Source organism: Heterocephalus glaber, unplaced genomic scaffold, assembly GCF_053883595.1.
Source record: "Heterocephalus glaber isolate CG9 unplaced genomic scaffold, H.glaber_assembly_v1.0 deba00000818, whole genome shotgun sequence".
NCBI classification, from domain to species: Eukaryota; Metazoa; Chordata; class Mammalia; order Rodentia; family Bathyergidae; genus Heterocephalus; species Heterocephalus glaber.
The window spans coordinates 7,324,867-7,350,170 of record NW_028258164.1 but is presented as its reverse complement, the minus strand read 5'-3'; the positions used below and the strand labels follow the sequence as shown (position 1 = coordinate 7,350,170).

General features: G+C 41.9%; 1 gene segment (V, D, J or C); it reads right to left on the bottom strand.

The window, feature by feature from the left end:
* The window catches only part of LOC101709223 (T cell receptor beta constant 1-like), a 225,627-nt gene extending 207,541 nt beyond the window's left edge, over positions 1 to 18,086 (bottom strand). Inside the window, 2 exon segments of the C gene segment in view lie at positions 17,180 to 17,483; positions 17,610 to 18,086. Of these exon segments, the coding sequence occupies positions 17,180 to 17,483; positions 17,610 to 17,655 (350 nt within the window).
* Positions 18,087 to 25,304: the final 7,218 nt, after the last annotated feature.

The following is a 25,304-nucleotide window of genomic DNA, read 5'->3' as shown; positions in this document are numbered from 1 at the left end:
ACACTGAAGTCGGATAGGTGGAGGTCAAGTAAACTTTAATATTGCTACAAAACAGGGCTCTGGTATGGGCTAACACCGCTCTGGATTGGAATTAATCAATCCCATTCTCTCTCCCCTGTAAACTTCAGGCCCACTTTACATGGAAAAGAAATTTCCTGAACCACTAATGTTAGTGCAGGTTTAGAAAGCAACAAAAATAGACCTCTTGTCCAGGTAGCCAGGAGGAAAGTGAGACAATGAAGACAGACAGAGCTAAAATGAAGATGAGACCAGAAAAGTCACTTACTTCCTTCTAACAGAGCATTTGTAAGAAACAGGAAGCTTACAACTGAAGTAGTACTTTGGGGACATTTTGCAAAATAAGACTGTGGAGCAAGAGTCTCAGGAGACTGTTGAAGTGGGGAAAGATAAAAACATATCAATTACTCTTAAACTCTAACCAATGCCTCTTGGGCGCATTTATAAAACCCACCATGGATGATTCAGGACAGTGTGGAGATTAAATTGATTCTGTGCTCCTTCTGTGATCTCTGACCAAGTCCAAGCTTTCACTCTTCCATTTCCCATCTTGCCACATGGTCCAAGGGAACATCAGGAGTTATTCAATGAACATAAAAAGACAACATAAAAATACTCAGTAATAAAATGCCAAAACAAATAGATTTGTCAATTTGATTATATATATATATCCTTTAATTTTTTAAAGCCTCCTGTGGTTGAAATAAAAATTTAACATTTCCACACCATTTGTGTTAAATGTCAAAGAAATCACAGACTGGGAATCTAACATTAAAACCCAAACAAAATTAAGCTCCAAATAAAATTCTTTGACTTTAATCTCAGTAATCACAGATGAGGGCCCAAATTGTTCCACTGTTATCTAAATAGTTGGATTAAAATTTTTAAACCAGCATAAAAACTTCTGTTAATTAATGTCCTAAAGACATAAGGAGGAGGCCGGCGATTTAGCTCAGTGGTTCCACTGCCTGCCTCAAAAGCTCAAGGTCTCAAGTTTGATCCCTGGTATCGAAAAAAGATATAAGGAGGGAAAACTTGGCTGGAGTCTTAGAAGGAAAAAGCTGGGGAAGTGGGCATTTGCTGACATCAGCTCAGCCTTTATGGAACTGATTCACAGGTCAGGGGGTGAAAGTCAAAGAGCAGAGTCTACCAAGGGCGAGCACTGACGTATTCTAATAGTAACAATAAGCCAGAGGTAAACCTGCGGTCCAGGCGACCCAGGACACCTCAAGCCTTTCATCCTGATTTGGAAATCTTCAGATTGTTTATACCTTAAATATGTGACAGAAACAAAATTCTCTCTGGAAGAAGACATGTCCATCCGCCACCAAAAATCATATCTCCAACTATGATGTGTGATGCAACATCAAAGAGAATCATATTCATTGAGAACTGGAAATACCAGGACTCAGAAGCAGCACAAAAGGGAAATGAACAAAAATAGTACACAGAGGTCTCAGAGGTGGAAAAAGTTGCGACAAACTCTGAAACAACTATGTTTCCTATGTTCAAAGAAAATAAAAGACGACTTTGGAAAATGTCATGCGGGAATTAGTAACTATAAAAGTGACATAGCAGATAGGAAAAGAACCAAATAAAAATTCTGGAGATGGTGAATGGCTGTGTTCATCCACCACACTGGGGGTGGGGGGTTGCAAATGAATCAATTGGATGAACGCCAGTGAATAAATGCTCATAAACCATGACATAGACTATGCAAGGGCAGAAGGATGCCAGGAGGGTTGGAGAAAGAGAATGCCTTCAGAGGGTTTCCAGTACTCTCCAATACCTCCAGCAAGGCTTCCAAATGACTTCTATTATCACCTTAGGATCCAGACAGAAGTTAGAGCAACAGGCAGACATGAAGGTAGACATAGAGAGTGTATTATCAGAGAGTGCCATTGGATGGGATTAATGGATTAGCTTCAGTAAAATCTCAAGGGGTCTGAATTGTTGTGGCCTCCATTGGCAAAAACACTGCACGGGTTTTGGGGGGGGGGGCAGAGTGAGCTGTGTGTGACCCCTCCTGGAAGGAAAGGAGCATAAGGAAGCTGAGTGTGGCTTCTTCTAGATCCTATCTACATGTTTTTCCACACGATCTGCTGCTGAATACTTCCTATGTCACTGTCATAAATTTTAACCATGAGTACACCTCTGTGCTGTATCACATGAATATCACTTCCAAATCTCCAAATGTGGGGGTATATATGGGGATCCCCAACAGAGTGCCAAAGGACACTTGTAAGGGCCAGAGTTGGCACTGGATGACATCATTTTTGCCCACATCTGGACCTGGAGACAGACTGTGAATCTTCCAATTCCAAATAGGCTGAGAATCCTAAAGGAGCCACCTGTGTGTGATGAACATTAATGTCCTCTGTCACACGGATTCTTCTCAACTTATCAGCATTCCTCATGCTTCTTCCTGTTCTATGGGTTAATTTTTCACTTTTTATGTTGAGTTTTGATGTGAAGACTTTAATATGAAATGGCAAATATTATTCCTCATGTATTATAATCTTTTGTGTCTCCATTAAAATATCTTCTCTCAAATGAAAGCTAAAATATTTTCTTAATTCATTCTAGTAATATTTAACTTTGTTTTTTACAGTGAAGTCTATCTGAAATTCGTGTTCATGAGAAGAGTGAAGTTGAGATCCTGGAAGAAGAGGAAGGGACATGTTCTGTGCAGAGGAAATAGCCTGTGAAAAAAATGTCCCCTGGGTAGAAAATGACACAGAAGACAGAACTGACTGTGGAGAAGTGTGGCTGGAGGAGAAAGAGCTGAGGAGACATGGTAAGGCAGATGATGGAGAGATAAGTCAATTGCAATGACACATGTCCTCACTGGCTGGGGCCCCAGAGAGCAGGGGCTGCTAGGAGCAGAGAATATTTATAACTGTGAGTGGTAGAAGTCAGTGAAACCCTCAAGGGTGAGAAAAAGATGATTGTTTTGAGATTACCAAAGAAGTTATTGTATCTCAACTAAAAATGTATTTCTGCAAGCAGCAAGAGAGATACAGAAGAGAGAACCAGCAAGCTAAGGGTGCTTAGGTGACTTCCAGTTGGGCTCAGACCAGCATGGCAAAGCCCTCAGCACTGAGAACCAGACTGCCCATGCTGGATGGCCCCAGGCTGGCCAGGACTCTGTGCTTTTTATAGGGGTTAGGACTTCTCGAGGTGGAGCCAGGGTTTGTGCACACAGACAAACACAGTCTTCCTAACTGCACTTTGATGTACAGGGAGGAGGTGGCTGTGCAGCTCTGTGGTAAAACTGCTGCCACAAAAATACACAGATGACTGGGACAGGGTGGCTGAGTCCAGAGTGAGGGGAAAGTCCTCTGTGTTAGCTCTGGAGACACTGTATCCATTGGGGACTTCTCCTTTGTCAACTCTGTCAACCTCATATGAGTAATGGATCAGCCTCAGCCCATGCTCTGGGTCTTGTCTATACCAGTACATGTAGTCATGGTTGTTGGTCTGGTGGCATTTCAAAGTCACCTTTTCTTTTGTCTTTGTGATCTTGTGTCTTGGGCTCTGGGTGATTCCAGCCTCCATATGCCCTATAATAGAGAAAGAGCCTGGTAATATCCTCTAGAAAAGAAGGCTTGTATTGAGGTCTTGGGAATTTCAGAGAAGGAAGCCCACCTGTGACATGCGCTCACCTGCCCATAGGAGACTGAAGGCCACACAGGAGAAGAGCGTGGTGCCCATTTCACAACCAGGGCGGTGATCTTGGGTCTGCCAGCCCTGTTTGGGGAATGTAGAACTTGGGCTTTCAGTGACTCAGTGATGTCACTGTCCCTGACATATACAGTTAACCTGCCACGCCCCTTTCCTCCAAGGCAATTTTCATTTATAAAAATGCTGTTGGGGACTGGGGATTTAGCTCAGTGGTTCCGGTGCCTGCCTCGCAAGCGGAAGGTCCCAAGTTCGATCCCCGGTACAAAAAAAAAAAAAAAAAAAAATGCTTTTGGGGGTCTTGCCCCAAAGGTTCAGGGCTCAGTGTGTCCTCATGGGTGTGAATTTTTCCTTTCTTTCAGAGGAGATCATGCACCCTGGGCCACCTAATTCTCCATGATTGTGCTTCGTGTCAAAATAAGAGAAGATTCACTGGGTATGAAGGCACAACACATGCTTGTGATCCCAGGACTTGGGAGGTTTGGGCAGGAGGACCACAAGTTTAAGGTCAGTCTTGCTCTATAGTAACCCTCCCCCAAAGAAAGAAAGATGGCCCATTCAGGATGTGGACCAGGTGTTTGCTAAAAACATACATTACATGCCTGGAGTCTCCACAGTCACAGAGAAATGCTCTGTATTCACTCAGAAGATCTTGTATTCATGACATAGGAAAATTAAGTCATAAATTCTCTCTTGTGAAAAATTTACAAGTATTCACTAGCTGTAAGTATTGTTGCTTCTATGCAGGTGGCATGTCTATGTGAGGCCTTCTCTCTGTGCCTACACAAATCCTGAATCATGATGGATGTCTTCTCCAGTCATGCTCTAGTGAGAGAGACACAGGATCAGAAGTGATAGGAAGAGATAGGAAGAGGTCAGTATAATACTTGCATGGGACACTGGTGCTGGGGCCTGGTCAGCCCAGGAAGCCTTCTCCATCTATGTCCAGAGCTTAGCAGGTCCTAGGAGACAAAAAGCCATCATGGATAGGTGAGGGCAAGGAAGGAAGCCTTCTGGCTCAAAATGTAAGAGTTTCTTGGATAAGACACATGGAATTCCATAGCTCTGAGGCCCCTTTCCTGAATAGCAATAATAATACTCTTCCAAACAAAACATTAACTTCTTTGGGGACATAAGCATCTCCTAGCAATATCTGATTTACCAGCAATACCTCCTTTTCATTTACTTTTAATTTACTTTAATTAATGACTGAGTCATAAATTTTCTGTTAGTAAAAATGTACACCTCCTCTTGGAAGGAGGACAAACATTCTCTGGCTTAATATTATGTGTCCTGGAAGTTGACAGCCAGTTAGCCATAGTTATCATACCCTATAATGTGGCCTCCTCCAGATGCTCCAGTGGTCCTGAAATGGAAGAGATAGTGTTCTGCTACATATTATTGACCAAGACCAGGGACGACCATGAGATTTTAGGTGAACTTTGATTTTTGAGGCATAAAGATGTAGGTTTCAATCCTGTTTCTAATGCTTGTGAATAGGAAATATTGGGAAAGCCTATGAGCTACACTTTCCAATCTATATTGAAATATTGAGATCTTCATCTATAAAGTGGATACCTAGTGTCTATCCTTGCATTAAAACACATAATAGAAGGCATGATAAGAACACACAGTGAATGTTTAAATGTAAAAAGACATTATTAGAGTAAAAGACACATTCCCATTAGTTCTCCTTAAAATATGCCCCCTTAGACTTATTCTGTGGTTTCTGCTGACACTTATGAAGTAGTTCTGGAAGTTCTCTTTTGAGAGTATCTTTACAAGGTGTAATCAAAATTCCTTGAATGCTGCAGCCCGGTGCCACCATAAAAATATTATTACAGTGTGTCCTCACCCACCTTATAACAGATCTGGCACTGTGCAACTTCTGGCTCTTGCCCAAAGTCAAAATGACCATGAAAGGTAAATATTTGAATCAATTCAGGACCTAGAGGCAGCCAAGGCAGCATAACTAAAGACATGAAAGAAAACCTCCATAACTGCTTCATAAAATAGAATGAGGGAATAAGTGTATTTGAAGCAAGTGAGAGTTTTGGGGGGTTAGTGGCAATATATCTTTTACTGTAATCAATTTTTAATTTAAACATTCACCATATTTGTGAATCACACACTGCACATACCCTCACACTGGCACAAAGTTGGGGCTCCTGCCACTTGCTAGGAACAGAGAGGCCCAGGCAGAGGTATGAGAGCATCCTGCAGGGCTGGAATCTGAATGTCCACCAGCCCTGTGGCTGAGCACAGCTGGGCAGAGAGAGGGTTAGCAAAGCACTACAGGCATCCATAGGGCTTGGGCTAAGGTGACATCCCTAGCCCCTCCCTATTCTATCCTCAGCTGGGACTGGAAGGTTAGGGTACAGAAAGCCAGTGGCTCTGCAAGGCTGTGCCAAGCTGCTGGCACAGAGATACACAGCCGAGTCCGCCAACTGCAAGGTGCTCATGTTCAGCTCAGAGTGATAGTCACCGAACTGCTGAGCTGAGAATCGGCCAGGCATGCTTCCCTTAGTTCTCTGTGACATCTCAAAATACTCAGCAAGGAACTGGGGGCCCTGACCAGGATCCTGCTGATACCAGGACACACTCCTGTGTCCAGAGTCGGGATAGCATTTCAGAGTGGACTTTCCTCCCTCTGCTTTGATTAGGTGTCTTGGGAACTGGGTGACTCCGGCATCCACCAAACCTAGGAAAGAAAGAGATAGAAATGAGCACCTAGACAGCGAGAACCTGACACTCCAGCAGCAGTAAGAGCCATGGCTCCAGGAACCAGCCCACCTGTGCTCAGGACGCACCTGCTCCCAGGAGACAAAGGGTCACACAGCAGAGGAACCTGGGTCCCCAGGCCGAGTCAGGATGGACAGGACTGGGCATCTCCCTACTCAAGGTGCTGGTTTCCTGGGCCAGAAAGCAACTGTTCTGTTCTGCTCCTCCCTTTTTTCAGTTTGGAGCATTTTCCTGTAACATCAGGGACGTCACTGTTATGATGTCAGTGTCCCTGTCCTCTCCAGGAGCCCCTCTGCACCCCAAGACATGATCATGTGGTCAGGCCTTCCTCATTGGGCTGAGCTTCTGGTCGTCAGCAGGGGGAGCTGGCTGTGCCAAGCACAGCGGGGCAGAGTGTGGGGCGGACATCCACATCCCAGCTTCTCTAACTCTCCTCTGAGGCAGTCCTCCATTCTCCGCCTGGCTGGGGTGGTCCTGGCACCCCCCTCCCCAAGTCCCATCACACTCCCCTCAAATCCAGACTCCTGGAGAGGCTGTGGTTATACAAAGCTGCAGTTCACGTCTCCCAGTGGTAACAAACATTCGTGCATATCGGCTGCTGGGCCCAGGTAGCAATTAGCCACGGCCTCTGGTTCATCCGGTCATATCCCAACCCAGGCTCCAAGCTGGACTATCCCTGACCGAGCCATCTCCAGGAAGCGGCATGTGAGGTCCCGTCAGTGGAGCCACAGCGCCCTCACGCGTCCAGCTAGCTGCGTAGTCACCAAGACTTGGCAATATTGATGCTGTCCCTGGAGGATGAGCGCTTTCCAGTAATCTCAGCTTTTGCCGATTATACAGAAGGAAACATGAAGCAGACTTCTTTTTATCCCCCAAAATGGGAAAATAAATTATAAATCTCATCAATGTAGAAAGGGAGAAACCCTCCAATCATTGCTAGCTGGCCTCGGAATGGGGCGAGAGCTGAGCAAAACACTAACTGAAGGTAATGCTCAGGGGCACTGACAGCGAATTGTATCAACCAGTAACTCTTCTCGGCAGCTGGGGACATTATCCAAGGGTCCCAGAAGATGAAAATGCCTGCTTATGTATCTTCTACTTTTTGAACTGCCTGTTCAACTCCTTCCCCCCTTTTCTTAGACTGAACTGTCTTCTTCATAATGGATTTGTAGGAATTCTATTGCGGATAATATATCTTTTTCTCACATATGTGTTCTTAATGATAGCTTATGCAGAACATTTTAAAGGTGCACACACAGACACACAGATAGTAGGCATATTGTTTTTATTATGTATGTATTTTTATTCAGTATTACAGTCTACATTTTTAACTGACACAGACTATTTAGATAACTTGGATTAGATATGATTACTGATCTTGTTACATTCATGCCTTCAGGTGGTCTCTGTCTGTGGTACCCGGGGACTGAGGCATGGATGTCCGTGTTAGGATAGTGAAGGTCTACCTGAGGACAGTGTCCAGGAGACCCATGGGTGGAGACAGACGTCTACATGGGAACTGTTTGGAAATTGAGGCACTCTAGTTGCAGGGTCAAATATGCACTCACCCATTTCTGGAACTACTGTACCTACCTTAAGAAGACAGGATATTTGAGCAGAGAAACATGGAATCTCTTAAATTCTCAAGAATGAAATTGTCATTTTTAATCCAGATCCTACAAGTTTTCAATGCATATGGTTGCCAATGGCAAGGGTTGGCACACGTGTAGTAGGGCACCCCCCAAGTACATGCAGGATACATCCACTCTTGATGGAAGTAAAAGTTGTACATCCAGTATAAGAACCTGAATCTCATATGGGGATTGAGCAGGTAGAGAGTATCTCAGGCCTCCAGCATTGGGCGCTCTCTTCCCTCTGTACCTGGTGAGCATGTGTGTCCTTCAAATGAGGGTTTTAGGTTCAATACTTCACATTCAGCACAGATTAATAGTGCTGCAAATCATCCTCTATATTCCCAAATCTAGTAGTCTTTTGTTACCTGCCATTTTCCCAGAAAGTTCTCAGTCTTTGACTTAGCTGCTTGGTGTAATCATATATCTCCTGGTTTTTTGAGTCAGCCCTCCTTCCACAGAGACTGAGAGAAACCTGAGGTTTCACCTCTCTGCACACTGTCAGTCTAAACAATCAGACATAGGTTCTCCAAAGAATAATTTATGTAGGAATGACGGAGCATCTTTATGAGAATGCATATTCCACAGCAAACTACCTGAATATTCAAGGAGGTTGAGGCAAGAGGAAGCATTTAAAGGCCTAAAGGGAGAAATGCACATACACTGCTTCAGTACAAACTTCACTGGTCTTAGAAAACCAAGGGAAGAATAGGCAGTAGCTTATTGGTGGAGGGGCCATTGGTGGGTAAGTCTTCTGTTCACAGAATCTTGTCTGAATTTTTGCAGTCTTAAAGAACGCTAAAGATAAACTTCAGTACAGAAATCTGTGCATATGTAGGAGGTTTCCAAAGCATAAGGCATGTGTAGAATAAAAAATAATCTCCTTTGAGCCTTTAGAAAGTCCTTGACAAAGTACTTATCTCAGAGAAGCAGGCATGAGCCCTCCCTCTTTATAACTTCCTGGCTCCAATTTTGTCTGGGTCTGACAAGAACAATGTCATCCTGATACCACAAGCTTTTGCAACACACAGACATCTGAACTCTTCTTCACTCAACCCTACTATTCATTTTTAGGTCTCCCTACCTCAACTCATCTTGCTCTTTCTATCTCTGCCCATTTGATACCCAGGAATACCTCATAACTACTAAGTATAGAGTAACCCTAATCCTAACTTCTGTAAGAATGTTTAATGTAGCTACACTTTCTAAAATAGGTCACTCACAAGAATGACTGATGCCTTCTTATATTCTGAAAAATGCCAACAAGCTAATGAAGTCCATTTCATCTTTGAAGCCCCGGCCCATCAAAACTAATGGTGAGTCATTTCTCCATCTCATGGGGAAAATACAACATGCAGTTCCTCTAACATTTCTTCATCCCTCTCCTGGATTTTCTCCTGGTCTGTTTTCTGAGCTTGTCTTTCTCTTAGTGTCAGTGGGCTGTGGGCCCAACTCCAAGACCCTTTTTTCAGGTTCCCCTGTCTACTGAAGCCAGAAGCAATGCTTGATTCCTTCCATGTCCCCTCATCTCCAAGGTGACTGAAAGGTAAGAAGGTTGGGTTTGGGGATGACAGAAGGCAAAAGGAAAGTAGGAGCCATTTTTCTTAGTGCTCTGCTTCACACTCAGGACGCTACACTTCATGGTAGAGCTCAGGGTGCTCTTCTCTTGCTGATCACATCCTGTCACCACTTCTGTCCTCATTTCTTACCTTACCATTGGGGTGCCAAGTTAGAGAAGGTTAAATATCACCAAGACTTAGAAATAATCTCATTTCCAAGTGTGTTTTGTAAGATGGACTTCCTGCTAACATTGAATGAAGCCAATTTTCCTGGATTTCTACACATACCAGGTGCCTGAGACACTAACAAACTTCTGGAAGAAAGGGAAGGATCATATCACAGCTTTACAAATAGCTGACATTGGTACTAGACATCCTTGGTCTTTAATATCCTGTGGCCCCCCCCTTCCAGATTCCTTAACTGCATCTTCTTCCTCCCCATGGGCTCTGCCTCCTTCCTTGCCAATCCAAAGAAGATATTTCACATACACAAAGTGACCACTTAGTTGCCTCCTGTCCCTCCCTCCCTTATTTTACCAATGACTTTTCACAGAGCTCCCTTTCCTAATTTTTCACATGTGTCTACATGGCATCTTGTGACAGGAATAATTTTCCCAAAGATCAGGTCTTCTGGTGCCAGGCCACTAATCAACCACATTCAGAACCTCCCCACTACCAATCCCATGATGCTTTTAACCTTTTGTCCTGAGGCACACACCGGGTCCTCCTAGACCTGGTGCCAATTTGAAGACTGATAATCAAGAATAGTACCTGGCTCCCTCTCTTCAACTTCATTGATCTGGTACCTCCTGTGTCATTTCACACAGAAGCATACAGACTGTCACTGGTCATCTGGATCCACCATTAATTGTCTCTGGGGCTCTGGACACAGCCATTAACCTTTTGGCCCCTTTACCTCCCCATCTGTAAGACAAGGATGACTCCTTTCATAATGTTCTATGAGGCTTAACTGAAATACTATTGTAGTCTCTGGTAGGCTTAATAAATGTTTATCCTTTCCTCCCTCCCTGTCATATCATGTAAGGGGGATGGTTGGAGTCATCAGATCTGTTAGGACTCATAGGTGATAGATGGAGAAAGTGAACTAATCAACTAGTTGCTAAAGTCAGGAGAACTCAGAGACACAAAGAAGTCATTCAGTCACTTGAGGAAAGATCTACCAGAATTTAGAAGTCATTCAGGAAATATGTAAGATGACATTGACAAGGCAAGCATGCATTTGTTGACCTCATTATGCAACACGAAGCAGCTAATATGAGCAAGAGAGATCTATATCAACCCTGAAAAAATAAAGACAAAAGTAGATTAAGAGAAAAGGTATGCATGCAGCAGTTAATATGTAGAGGTAGCCATTTTTGTAGGTGTACTTGGGTAGATGAGTTTGCATGAGCATAGGGAAGGGGTGGTAACAACATACACAAGAGTGTCATTTACCAGTGGAAGGGGATTATGCTGGGGGTAGGGGGTTCTTTAACATTTTATTTATATATCACTGAGTTTTTAAATTAAAAGCCTATTTTAACCACATGAAAGCTTGAAATTCAGACTTTGATCAGGTGGCAGAATTCATGTCTGCTGAAAGACTTTGGCCATGAGGCACCTTAAAAAGATCCATTTTCTTCAATACACTGAGGTTAAATTGTGTTGTATAAAAGAGCTCAAGCTCATTTCTGGTCTCTGGCTGGTGAGAAGGTGAACAAGGGAGTTCAGTACATTTGATGTTGATGTCACCTTGTGCTGATCATGAGCTATTATAGTTTCTACCTCTGAAAGCCTGATACCATGAGGCTCTGCCTCCTTATTCCAAATCAGGCATTCAATAATGCCCTTATTTGAAAAGGAAGGTAAATGAGCATCCTCTAGTGCCTGTGTTTCCAACTCAATAAGATTTAAGTTTCATTCTCATATTTTCCAGACATATCTTTGTTTCTAATTCAAGTTGATGTACCATTACTTTGTGCCTTACAATGCTATTCCAGTGTTCATCTATAGGTCACAGCTTTCTCAAGTGTGGCTTTAGAAAATGTATGGGAAGAGATGCTGCCCTCCGGGAAGATATTTTAACTTCAGTCTTTTAAGGTTCAATTCTTTGAAATAAGCCATCTATTTTTGGTCCTCACTGCCTAAGGAGATGAAACTGCATTAGACTTTAAAGCATGGATGTGAATCACTCCGGAAAACCTGGGGCTATGATCTACCTGTGGGCCTTCCTAAGTTATTGTATATTTGATTATTTTCACCCAAATGACTCTCACGATATGTCAGGACTAATACATGGCCTCATTCTGTAAATGGAGCCTTCATTGTCACAATCAGCCTTTCCTATCTGGCTAAGGAGGAAAAGCAAGCAAAGAGCTCTGCTCCTACCCTGCACCAAGGTCAGGGAGTGGGCTGGAGGAATCTGGTGATCTATAGCCCTATATTTCTTGCTTTGTATCTATACCAGGAAGTGGATATTAATGGTATAGGGTAGGGTCTCAGGCCTCATGCCTTCAGGCATCCAAGATGTATTTGTGCCTTGGGAAAACCTATGTCACATGTTAGAGATGTTACCTTTTTTCTTTTCCATCACTTTTCAGTTCTAGTGTTTAAATTAGTGTGTCAGTGATTAGCTGTCCATGTCTAGGTGACTCTAGTATCCTAAGAGGAAAGGAGATCAATGGAGGAGACAATCCCAGGAAAGGAATAGGAAGATACAAAACCTAGACCTACAGAAAGGCTTGGGATCCAGTTATACATTCATGATAGGGATGTCTTATCTCTTCCTAGAATTTACCTGATTCCAGAAGATAAGTGAATAGAAATTCTCAGACAATGTGTCCATTGATAAGTTCATAGTTAAAGGTGCTGTTAGGAGGTGGGGTGTAGTTGAAGGAAGTAGGTCCCTGGGGTGTGTCCTTGAAGTGTATATCTGTTCTGGTGCTCTTTCTCTTTCTCTGCTTCCTATTGTCAGGAGGTGAGCAGCATTTCTATCACATCCTTCCACAATCATGTCTTACAGCAATAGAACCAGCCCACCATGGACTGAAACCTCTGAATCCCTGAGAAAAATTAAACATTTCCTCCTTTAAGTTGTGTGTGTCAGATAGTTTGTTCCAGCAATGGAAAGGTGACTAACAAATACTACTCTTCAACTTGCAATCAGAATTATCAACCATATGATCTTTGTAGAGAAAGGCCCTATAAAAGACTGTATTATTTTCTCTTCATCTACCTTTGCCACCAGAATCTAAAGGTTTTCTATTTCAGGGACTTCATTTTTAAAAAGCTATTTCAACTATGTTAAATACATATCCCTCCCTCATTTTTCAAGTCTTTATTTCTTAAATGAAAATATATTTTAGGCAGATATATTCTTAATTCTAAAAGGTAAAATTTAAATAATACAAGAATATTTTAAGGAAAATATGTTTATGCACTTGCTTGAGGGATGATCTTATTTCATAGAGGCACTAAGTAAAACGAAGTTCAGTTGCTTTAAACTGTTGTACATCAAATCACACATAAAAGATAAAGTTATAAACTACACAATGGGAGAAACCATGACTATGTCAAAAATGATTCTAAAGTGATTAAAATGATTTCAGAGTGAGATGCTATACGTCAGTCTTTCTCCTCAGATTTCCTCAGAAAGAGCCACAGTAATGACCCATGATGGTGTCTGCCTTTTCTACTGCTCCAGGGCTAGGGTCTTTCTCACTGGCAGGGATGCAGAGTGTGGTGACTGAAGAGAGACAGGTTTACCAATACAGAGACATGTGTCTTCCAATTCTGATTCTTATAAGCCATGAGCCGTTGGGTAAGTGACTTATTGCCCCTGAGCTTTTTCATCTGTAAAGGGGGAATAAGTATATTTGATTGGGATGATTATTGCAATGCGTTAAAGCATCCGACGTGTACAAAGAGTCTAACACATTAAGGACTCTCTGTTTTCTGATGAAGTTAACCAAAACTCGACAATCCACAAGAAAACGCTGGTAGAGAAGTGGAAACATTTGGTGCACATGCATGAACTTGGGCTTCTTTGTTGGCTGAGAGCACACTAAGCAGGAAGGACATGGAAGTGAGTTTGAAAGAGATAAAAACTTCTCTTGAAGGACCAAAGCCTGACCAGAAGGTCACATGTTCTACCTGCCAGAGCCAAGGCAGGAGGTTTGTGCACAGAACTCTGGGTTCTGTGCAGAGCTGTGCCTGCTGCTGGTAAGAGATACACAGCCAAATCCCCTGGCTGCAAAGCCCTCACACTAAGTTCAGAGACAGAATCGTGGAACTGAGCTGAGAATCCATCAGAGACATTGCCTTTTTCTCTATGCACATTTTGAAAATACCCAGGGCCTGTCAGTACCAGGACACCTTGAGATCCCCAGATGTAGGGGACCATCTCAGTGTCATTTGCTGTCCTCTTGGTCTGATCACATGTCTTGGGGCACGAATGACTCCAATCTCCACTGGATCTGTGGGAAACAGATGGAGAATGCGCACAGGAGAGCCTGGGGTGGATCTCCAGAGGAAAGTGGAGGACTCAGGAGGTGGCAAGTCCAGAATGGGGATATCCTCCTTGTCTGTGGGACTCACCTCTTCCCAAGAGAAAAAGCACAACCCAGGGGAGGAGCCCAGAGGTCCTGGCACAGCTGTGACAGGCAGAGCTGCACCTCCAGGGCCGGTCCTCATGGGTACCGGCTCAGTTCCTACAAGTCTCACTTTTTCTGAGTGGAGAGTTGTCCTATGAAGTTATTGCCCTGCTTTCATGCCCCTGGAGGCTTCCTGCAGTGGTGGCACTCAGGATACCCATCTCCCTCTCTCCTTCCTCTTCACCAATTTCTTGCAGATCTCCACACTGGAACTCATGCACCTGTCCATCAGCTGAGTAGGGAAAGCAGTGATTAAACTTTATCTTCATGTCATCTCTATGACTGGATTTAAGCCATAATTTCTGTTTATATTTTCATTTCCCAGGCAGGACCAGACACAAAGAGAGCCAGGGTTGTCTGTAAATTATTAGGGGCAAATCTTTGCCCCAAACAGTTCTGCAACTTTATCAACTCACAGCACAGAACTAGCTAGTTTAGGACTTAGCACCTATAATTATATCCTATGTGTAGCATTCTTCACAGATATGTTTTTCCCTCCAGATCCATTCTGTTTTTGCAGGCTGATTCCAATGGATTATATGAACTACTTTTCCTGAGTCTGTTTTGCTGGTAGGAGACAATGTCAAGAGAGTAGAGGGAGCTAGGGCAACCAACTGACCTGGTGTACCAGGTCTCTTCGCCTGGCTCTTTTTCTGTTAGAATACATTAGTGGCTACTTTTCTGTACTGGAAGGCACAGCACCTTACAGCCAGCCTTCTGTCACAGCCATATCACAACCAAATGCTCAGAGACTCAACCTCTTTGATCCTTATTTGGGGCTAATGTGAATAAGAACTATCCAGTAATTCTGGCTCTGGATTCTTTCTTTGTGAAAATGAACAGCGTGACTTGGCGGCAAAGAATATTAAGGGCTACAGTAAAGAATCACAGCACATCCCATTATGGTTTAGATGAAAAAATGTCCCCCAAGTCTCACATGTTCAGAGAAAGGGCTTTTGGAAGGTGTTGGGATCACAGTTTGCTGGCATTCTTGAGGGGTGATGGAAACAGGAGAAGGAGCTTAGTTAAAGGCAGTGGATTAAGGGGTTTGAGTTTGGGGTTAGGGGTAGAGACTTTGACCCTTTCCTCTCTGGCTCTTTCCTTGTCTCTTGCCCATAGGTTAGTCTGAGCATTTTCCTCTTGGTTATACCATGCAGTATTACTTCAAAGGAAAGACATGAATTACAGAAAATGGGAGTCATTTACAAATAATGCTTGTTCTCTATTCAGTCCATTTTAAAATTTATCACACAAAAATAAACAAACATGAATACATATACCAAAACAAAATATAAAGAATGCGAAATGAATACTTAGTGACAGAAATAATACAACATCCAAATTTGGCATCAGAATAAACCAAACTGACAAGTTTGCAAAAGAAACAGCTGGAGATTGACTGCTAAATGAAAAATAGAGACAAAAACAAAAAATGGAAAAAATTGTAAAGTCTCAAAGACTGTTGAAATAATTCTTAAACTACTATTACAATGTGTCCTCATCCACCTGATTCACTGGATTGGCACTATATGGCCTCTGGTTCTTTCTCAATGTCAAAATAACCATGAGAGGTAAACAATTTGAGTCAATTCAGGTGAATTTATCAATTGGTGGACTAGTTTTTTGCCAAGCAATTCGCCTGCTCCCCTCTCCACCTACAGTGTCCTGGGGAGCCAGTACCTCCCTTCCAGCTGCCTCAGAAAGGTGGCCTTGGACACAGAATAGACATGGTATTTGCACATCCTGTGATGTCCAGATAAAGATATCAAGATCTTAGAGTTACTGGGTCACATGTTAAGAAATCTTGCTGCCAGATGTAGGCTTCTACCTATAAGTGCTACAGAGGTAGATGGGCTGGAGGAAAATAAAGTGACTGATACTATTCTGTAATATTTCACATGGAAAACATGGATTTTAACCCAAGCCAATGTAATGTACAATAGACATTTGGAAATGGGAAGAAAAATGTTCAAATGTAAAGCGGAACCAGGGAGGGGGGAAGGGGAAAAGAAAGAAAGGACAAGAAAAAAAAAGAAAATAGAAGGAAAATATTGAAACAAAGGTTTTGTATATAAGGAGGGGAATAGGGGTCGAAGGAGGGCTGGGGAAAAAAGAAGAAGCAAGATATATCATGCACAGGTAAAAATTCCCTATGATGAATGTTAATTATCATGCATATCTAAAATGCACCATAAATGTTTCCTTTTAAAAAAAAGAATTAGCCTTCTATCTTGATCTACCTTCAGAAGTCTCAAAACATTGTTCTGTATCCACAGATTCTTAGTAAAGACTTAGCTTATTGTCTTATTTTTTCTAATTCTATTATTTATTTCACTTCAGGTCTAATGCTACCGTTCAGTGTGTCTACTAATATTTCCTCTGAGTGTTTTATTTTCCTTGTGCATTTTTAAAACATGTTATATACAGATTTTTTTCTTTTGTCTACAGAGACTCTTGTTTGGTACCCAGTGGAATTAAATCCAATTGACTTTATGTAATAGTTTTAAAGTTGGAGACTATCTGATTCCTCAAGGAGTTCAAAGCTACTCAGGTGCTTTCTACATTTTTTCCCTTGAAAAGAATATACAAATTTCATATTGGAAGCTACTGTCCTCCTTTATCTAATTGTTAAACTATTCCAAATTGAGAGGAATAGCATTTATGTTATGTGAATTTACACACACACACACACACACACACACACAGAGGTTTATGGACCTCAGCTCTCACTGAGGCTCATGCTGCGCAAGGATCCCAGTAAGGACCCCATTGCTGGGAAGTCTGGGAAGCGATTCAGAAAGGGCAGCTTTTCCTCTTCATTGAGACAGGGCTCAGGCAGGCGTGTCCCCCGCCACACTGTGCCTGTCGTTTTTGTTCAGATAGCAGCTGTCCGTACCATGCTGTGTATTCACTGCTGGCACAGAGGTACATGGAGGTCTGGTTGGTGCTGGCTGACTCCAGGGTTAGGGGGAAATGCTCATTCTCGTCTCTGGTGACACTGTACCCTTCTGGAGCATCTCCCTTGGCAGTGCTGGAAACACTTCCTGAGTAATGGAGCAGCCTCAGACCCTGTCCTGGATCTTGGCGATACCAGAACATTCCATAATGGTTCATATTCTGAGAACACTGCAGGGTCATCTTTTTTCCTGTGCATATAATACAGTATCTGGGTGTCTGGATGATTCCAGCATCCATGAAGCCTGTAGGCAAGAGAAGCCCAAGTTGAAGTCAAGACCTGAGACACAGGTTGTACCTACAGAGGAAAGATTTGAAGCAGGAACTCTGGAAACCTATGGCAAGGTTTTCCAGCAGAGCTCAGAACTTACTTGCTCCCAAGAGGCAAAGGGTTGCACAGAAGAGTTTAGGGCTCATGGCAGGTCACCATGAGAAGGAAGCTGTTCTAAATGCTGTGATTTCAGGACAGAGAGCTGGAGCTGGGAGGCTCCTCCCTGAGGGGAGGGTGGATGGGCCACTGATGTCACTCATATCTACCCTTGCAGATTCTTGCTGGCCCAGAGTCCCTTCCAGCTGGGCTCTGACATGATCACTCACTTCTCTCATGGAGAAGGCCTACGGAGAAGGAGGAGTGTTGCAGCAAGGCACTCAGTTGAGAGCGAACCCCACTCCCGTGGTTTCCCACATTCCTCTAAGACTGTTGGTCCTCTCTCTGCACCTGTCCTGACATCAAAGCAACCCTGCCAAATTCTTCAACTGTGAATCTCATTCAAGTTCAGAGAGAACCTCCTCCCACCTCTTGCACACATGTTGGTAGCCTACCAGTAACTGAAAACCGCTCAACATATGCCTAATATTGAGTCCCAACCCAAGTTATTTTTAACCCTTTCTCTCTCGCCTAGGTTCTTCTCCGAGGCTCTTGCTGGAGATTTTTACAGCCCAGTGGCATTGTAGCGCCATCTTGTGGTGCATATGTGAGGTCTGGTTATTATTTCCTTTGCAATGGCCCAAGGAATGCTGGGAAATATCTGCCTAGTCAGCAGGTTTTAGGATCAATTTCCTTAAATTCTAATCCAACACTAATTCTTATCCCAAATACGTCTTCAAGTTACCATGCTTAATACTCTCATTTTATTTCTTTTTTATTATAATTAAATTCTTTCATTGGTACATTGTAGGTATACAACACAATTACATTTCTCATTGGGAATTGTACCTTTACATAATGCATCTTGGTTTTTATTTTTGCCCCATTCCTAGCCCTCCCTTCACCCCCTCCACCTTTCCCTATTTACAATGACTTTATTTCCATTTTTTCCATTTCTCAGCATTTTTTCCTTTCCCTTCTTTCCTTTCCCCTGCCCCTCCCACTACACCTACCCCTTTGGACCTTTTCTTCCTATTTTGCATTATCGATTATTCATTCTAATCATTGGTACATTGTAGGTATACAATATAATGACATTCATCATTGGAAATTTGCACCTTTACATAATCTCTCTTGGTTCTTATTTTTCACCCTTGCCCAGCCCTCCCTTCAACCCCTCCAGTCCTCCCTATTTACAAAGATTTTGTTCCTATTTTTTCATTTTCTCATATTAATCCCATTCCCTTCTATCCTTTCCCATAGCCCTCCCATATCCTTCCCCTTTGCTCCTTTTCTTCCTATTTCACATTACCTATTATTCATTTAGTCCTTATTTACACTTTCAGTTTCTCACACCAGAGAAACTATTCAGTATTTACACATGTGTGTCTGATTTATTTCACTTAAGAGTATCGCCTCAATGTGCATCCACTTAGCTATAAATGTCTCTAATTTCTCATCTTTTATGGCTGAGTAGTACTCCATTTTATAAAAAAAATTAAAAAAAAACCCACATTTTCTTTATCCAGTCTCCAGTTGATGGGCATTTGGGCTGTTTCCAAGTTTTAACTATCACAAACTGTGCTGCTATGAACATGAGTGCACATATATCACTGTGGTATGATTCTTTTAATTCTTTGGGGAAGATCCCCAGCAGTGGAATAGCAGGGTCAAATGGGCCTTCCAGTCCTAGTTCTTTGCGGTATCTCCATACTGATTTCCACAGTGCTTGCACCAGTCTACACTCCCACCACCAGTGGAGCAGGGTTCCTCTTTCCCCACAGCCCCGCCAGCATTTATTATTGGTTGATTTCATGATAACAGCCATTCGTTCTGTAGTAAAGTGGAATCTCAGCGTTGTTTTCATTTGCATCTCTCGAATGATCAGTGATGTTGAACATTTTTTCATGTATTTATTTGCTATTTCTACTTCTTTGTCTGGGAAATGTCTGTTCATTTCAGATGCCCATTTTCAGATTGGGTCTTTAAATTTGGGAGGTCTGATCTTTTTAAGTTCTTTACAGATTTGAGATAGTAGACCTTTGTCTGAGGAAGAGCAGGTGAAGATTGTTTCCCACATTGTGGGTTGTCTCTTCACACTGCTGGTGGTTTCTCTTGCTGTCCAGAAGCCTTTTAATAAGAAGAGATCCCACTTGTTGATTGTTTGTGCTAGTTCACGGGCAACTGAGGTTTTCTTCATAAAATCTTTTCCTACACCGATGTCTGCAAGAGTTCTACCTAACCTGTGTTCCAACTGGTTCAGAGTTTCTATTTCAATATTTAGATCTTTAATCCATTTTGATTTTAGTTTAGTGCATGGTGAGAGATATGGGTCTAGTTTTAATCTTTGGCAAGTTAAAGCCCAATTTTTCCAGCACCATTTATTAAAGAGGCTATCTTTCCTCCAGTGAGGGTGTTTGGCTCCTTCATTGAAGATGAGATGGCTGAGTGTGTCTGGAGTTGTTTCTGCATCTTATAATCTGTTCCACTGGTCCTCAAGTCTGTTTTTTGACAGTACCATGCTGTTTTTATCACAGTAGCTTTGTAGTATAGTTGCAGGTTGGGGATTGTGATACCCCCTGCCATGTCTCTGTTACCTAGAATTGCTTTTGCTATTCTGGGTCTTTTCTTGTTCCAAATGAAGTTTTGGATTGTTTTCTCAAGGTCCATGAAGTGTGCTGCTGGGATCTCAATTGGAATTGCATTAAATCTATATAGCAGTTTTGGAAGTATGGTCATTTTCACTATATTAATCCTTCCTACCCAGGAGCAGGGGATGTCTGTCCATTTTCTGATATCTTCTTCAATCTCTCTTTTCAGAGTGCCATAGTTTTCATAGAAGAGGTCTTTGATTTCTTTTGTTAGGTAGATTCCTAGGTATTTCAGTTTTTTGGATGCTATTGTGAAAGGAATTATTTTCCCTATTTCTCTCTCAGTGAGTCTGTCATTGGTGTAGAGGAAAGCTTTTAATTTTTGTGTGTTGACCTTGTTACCAGCTACTTGACTGAATTTGGTTATTAAGTCTAGAAGACTTTTGGTGGAGTTCTTGGGGTCTTCTATATAGAGTATCATGTCATCTGCAAATAATGACAATTTGACTTCTTCATTTCCTATCTTTATTCCTTTTGTTTCTTTCTCTTGTCTAATTACTGTGGCTAAAGTTTCCAGAACTATCTTGAACAAGAGTGGTGATAGTGGACATTCTTGTCTTGTTCCTGATTTGAGTGTGAAGGATTTCAGTTTTTGACCATTTAGTATGATATTGGCTGTTGGTTTTTCTTAGATGGCTTCTATCAGTTTGAGGTAGAGACCATCTATTCTAATTTTTTGTAGGGTTTTTATCCTAAATGCATGTTGGATTTTGTCAAATGCTTTTTCTCCATCTATGGAGATAATCATATGGTTTTTGTCCTTGGCTCTATTGATATAGTGTATTACATTAATTGATTTTCGTATATTGAACCATCCCTGCATCCCTGGGATGAATCCCACTTGATCAGGGTGTATGATCTTCATGATGATCTTCTGCATTCTGTTTGCCATTATCTTATTAAGGATTTTTGCATCTATGTTCATTAGTGAGATTGGCCTATAGTTCTCTTTTTCAGTTGGGTCTTTCTCTGCTTTGGGGATCAAGGTGATGCTTGCTTTCAGGAATGAATTTGGGAGTATTGCTTCTCTTTCAATTTCATTGAAGAGTTTAAAGAGTAGTGGCAGCAGTTCCTCTCTAAATGTCTTGTAGAATTCAGCAGTGAAGCCATTGGGGCCCGGGCTTTTCTTAGGTGATAAGATTTTAATTACATTTTCAATTTCATTGGTTGATATTGAGTTGTTCAAAATTTTTAAGTCTTCTTCATTCAACTTTGGTAATTCATATGTATCCAGGAATCTGTCCATTTCTTCTGTGTTGTCCATCTTATTGGCGTATAGGTTCTGGAAGTAGGTATTGATGATCCTCTGGATTTCTGCTGGGTCTGTTGTAATTTCACCCTTTTCATTCCTAATTGCATGGATTTGGGCCTTTTCTTTCCTTTTTCTGACAAGGTTAGCTAAGGGTTTGTCAATTTTGTTGATTCTACATTGATTTTATGTATCATTCTCTTAGTCTCCATTGCGTTAATTTCTCCTCTGATCTTTATAATTTCCTCCTTTGTATGAGCTCTGGGGTTGTCCTGCTCTTCTTTTTCTAGAAGCTTGAGGTTCAGCATCAAGTTGTTTAATTGGGCTTGTTCTGTTTTGCTAATATGAGTATTCACTGCTATGAATTTCCCTCGTAAGACTGCTTTCATTGTGTCCCATAGATTCCAATATGTTGTATTGTCATTGTCATTTAATTGAAGGAATTGTCTGATTTCTTCTTCAATTTCCTCTGTGACCCATTGGTTATTCAGAAGTGTGTTGTTCAATTTCCATGTGTTTATGAAATTTTTTTGTTTCTTTTGCTCTGGATCTCCAATTTCATCACACTATGGTCTGATAATATACAGGGGATAACTTCAATTCCTTTGCACTTACTTAAACATGTTCTATGTGTGAGTATGTGGTCTATTTTGGAGAATGACCCATGTGCAGCTGAGAAGACTGTGTATTTTAATTTTATGGGGTGGAACTCTGTAAACATCTGTTAAGCTCATTTGTTCAAGAGTTCGGTTGAGTTCTAGTATTTCATTACTTAGTTTTAGTCTAGTTGATCTATCTTTTTGTGACAGTGGGGTGTTGAGGTCCCCCACTACAATTGTATTAGTGCATATATGACTTTTCATGTCCTTTAGTATTTGTTTTATATAATTGGGTGCACTAGTGTTTGGTGCATAGATATTTATGATTGTCATCTCTTCCTGTTGGATTGTTCCTTTTACAAGTATGTGGTGTACTCCTTTGCCTCTCTTAATCAGTGTTGGTTTGAAATCTACTTGATCTGCCAAGAGGATAGCTTCTCCTGCTTTTTTTCGGGTTCCTGTCACATAGAGTATTGTTTTCCACTCTTTGACTTTCAGTCTATGAGTTTCCTTTTGAATGAAGTGTGTTTCTTGTATGCAGCATATTGTTGGATTTTGCTTCTTGACCCATTCTGCCAGTCTATTTCTTTTGATTGGTGAATTGAGACCATTAATGTTGATGGTTATAACTGAAACATATTTAGTTGTCATTGCCATGACTTTTTCTTTTTGTTGAGTTCTCCCCCTTTACATTTAATTTCTTGTCATGCCAGATAGGTTCATTTTGCTTTGCTTCCTGGGGTTGTGATCCTCAATGTCTGTTCCTAGGATATTGTGTAAAATTCTTTGGAGTGCTGGTTTGGTATTTGAGAAGTTCTTAAGGTGCTCTTTGTCATGAAAGTATCTTATTTCTCCATCCATTTTGAAAGATAGTTTTGCAGGGTACATCAATCTGGGTTGGAGGCTGTGTTCTTTTAGGCTTGGAATATGTCACTCCAAGCTCTTCTTGCCTTGATGGTTTGTGTTGAGAAGTTTTCTGTGATTCTGATGGGCTTTCCTTTGTATGTGATTTGTTTCTTTTCTATAACTGCTTGTAGAACTTTGTTCTTCTGTTGTGTTTCTGGAATCTTAACAATTATATGCCTATGTGTAGATTTTTTTTTATCAAGGCTCTTTGGAATCCTATATGCCTCACTTATCTGTATGTCTAGCTCTTTTCCCCTGCTTGGGAAGTTTTCTGCCATTGTTTCTGTGAAGTGATTTTTTTATGTCATCTCCACTCTCTCCTGTTTCTTCATTGAGCCCAATCAGTCTTATGTTATTCTTCTTTGCATCATCTAGCAACTGCTGGATTGATTTCTCATGTCCCCTTATAATTTTGAAATGATTTTTCTTTTCCTGGTCACTAATTGTAATCTTATCTTCTATATCTGAAATTCTGTCCTCACATTGGCTCATTCTGCTGTGTAGACTTTCAGTGGAGTTTTTCATGTCCTGGAAATCTATTTGCATCTGTTTTATGGATTCCATTTGTTTCCTATGTTGGGATTCCATCATGTTCCTGAGCTCCTCTCTAGATTTATTAATCATGTCTTGCACTAGGGGCACAATTTCTCCTGTTATCTGAGAAATTATTTCTGATTTCATTTTTTCCAGATCCCCTTTTGTTGCCAGTTCAGTGGGTCCAGGTTGTTGAGTATCAGAGTGTTCCATCTCATTTCCCTTTGGGGTTGCTGTAGGTGATCTGGAAGTCTGGTTTTGAGACTTATTTACTTGTTTTCTCATTTTGACTGGGGGCGGGGGGGCTGTTGGCACCTGCATGGATTACCTCCTCTGAGTTGGGAGAGGTGGGACAGGGACCGGGAGCAGTGGTAGGGATGGTGGCCCAAAAGCCCCTTCCTGTGAGCTGGGTGCAGCGGGAGGGATGGTGGCTGGGAAGCCCCTTCCTCTGGGCCAGGAGTGGTGGGAGGGATGGTGGCCCAAAAGCCCTTTCCTCTGGTCTGGGAGCAGCGGGAGGGATGGTGACCCGGAAGCCCCTTCCTCTGGACCAGGAGCAGTGGGACGGCGGCTCAGAAGCCCCTACCTCTGGGCCGGGAGCAGCAGGACTCAGTACCTTGGTCTGGTGGTCTGGTGTCCTCTGCATCTTTGTAGTGTGGAACCAGGTGACTGCCTGTCTGTAGCAGGCTGACTCGGCGTGTTCCGCACAACTGGGGACCTCTCATTCTATTTCTATGAAATACTTCACAGTCACAGTCTTAAGGTGTTCTCCCTTAAAGCTGTCTTCTAAGTTGAGGATAGAATGGGAGGAATGAGAGAAAATATTTTGTGTCAAATATTACACAAGAATTGAAGTGTAAGAAGGTTGTTTTAACTCCATTACTCTGAAGATAAAAAGTGCTAAAAACAAAACAAACATTGAAAACATTACCCCAAAAAATATATCAGCAAAAGACTCTTTAGATAATGAGATTATAGTCAAGATGGGGTCAAATGCATGAATAAAAAGTAAAATAGGCATAAATGAAATATATAGGGTGTCTTATAAGGCAATAATCATAGCAGTTGCAGTGGGAAAAACTACAGTGGGTAGAATTAAGATGGAGCAAGGTCATTGTACACTAAGCCATTAATTTGCCTAATGCCTGTCTGCTGATATGAGCAGCAGGGAATTGTGGAAGCTAATGGTACACTAGGACAGGGAAGCTCAACCAATCAGGAGATTGTGTGTTGGATTAGAGAACTTTCTTTCTTGTCTTATGTCCCAGCCCAAAGGAACCATTCACACTTCCAACAATCTGCTCATGTATCTCTCTCTCCACTCTGCTGTGAGAGACAGCCTATGGAGGGCTGGTGAGGCAGGTGGTAAGAAGAATTTACCAACAGACAAGAAATGCAGAAAAGACAAGAGTTTATGTAGATTGGGGTACACTGCCAAGGTGGCAGTAGGGGAGTTCCCCAGAGAGGAATTGGAATCAAGCAGAGATTGGGATTTTTACAGAGGTGTGAGAATATGGAGAAAGGGTTTAGGCAGCAAATCTCATTATCTAAAGAATGCCTTTTCTTGGATCATTTGGCACCTTGTAGATCTTCTAGGAAGTACCTGTGTTGAGTTTAAAATTTTATATGTACAGTTGCAACTGTGACAAGAACTCTTCCTCAGGCGTTTAGCTTTAGACAAAAAGGCTAGAGAAGATGAGTCAGCACTTTTTGGGAGGCAAGAATGGGCCTTACCCAAAGGTTTGCTGCTATTTTAGAGACCA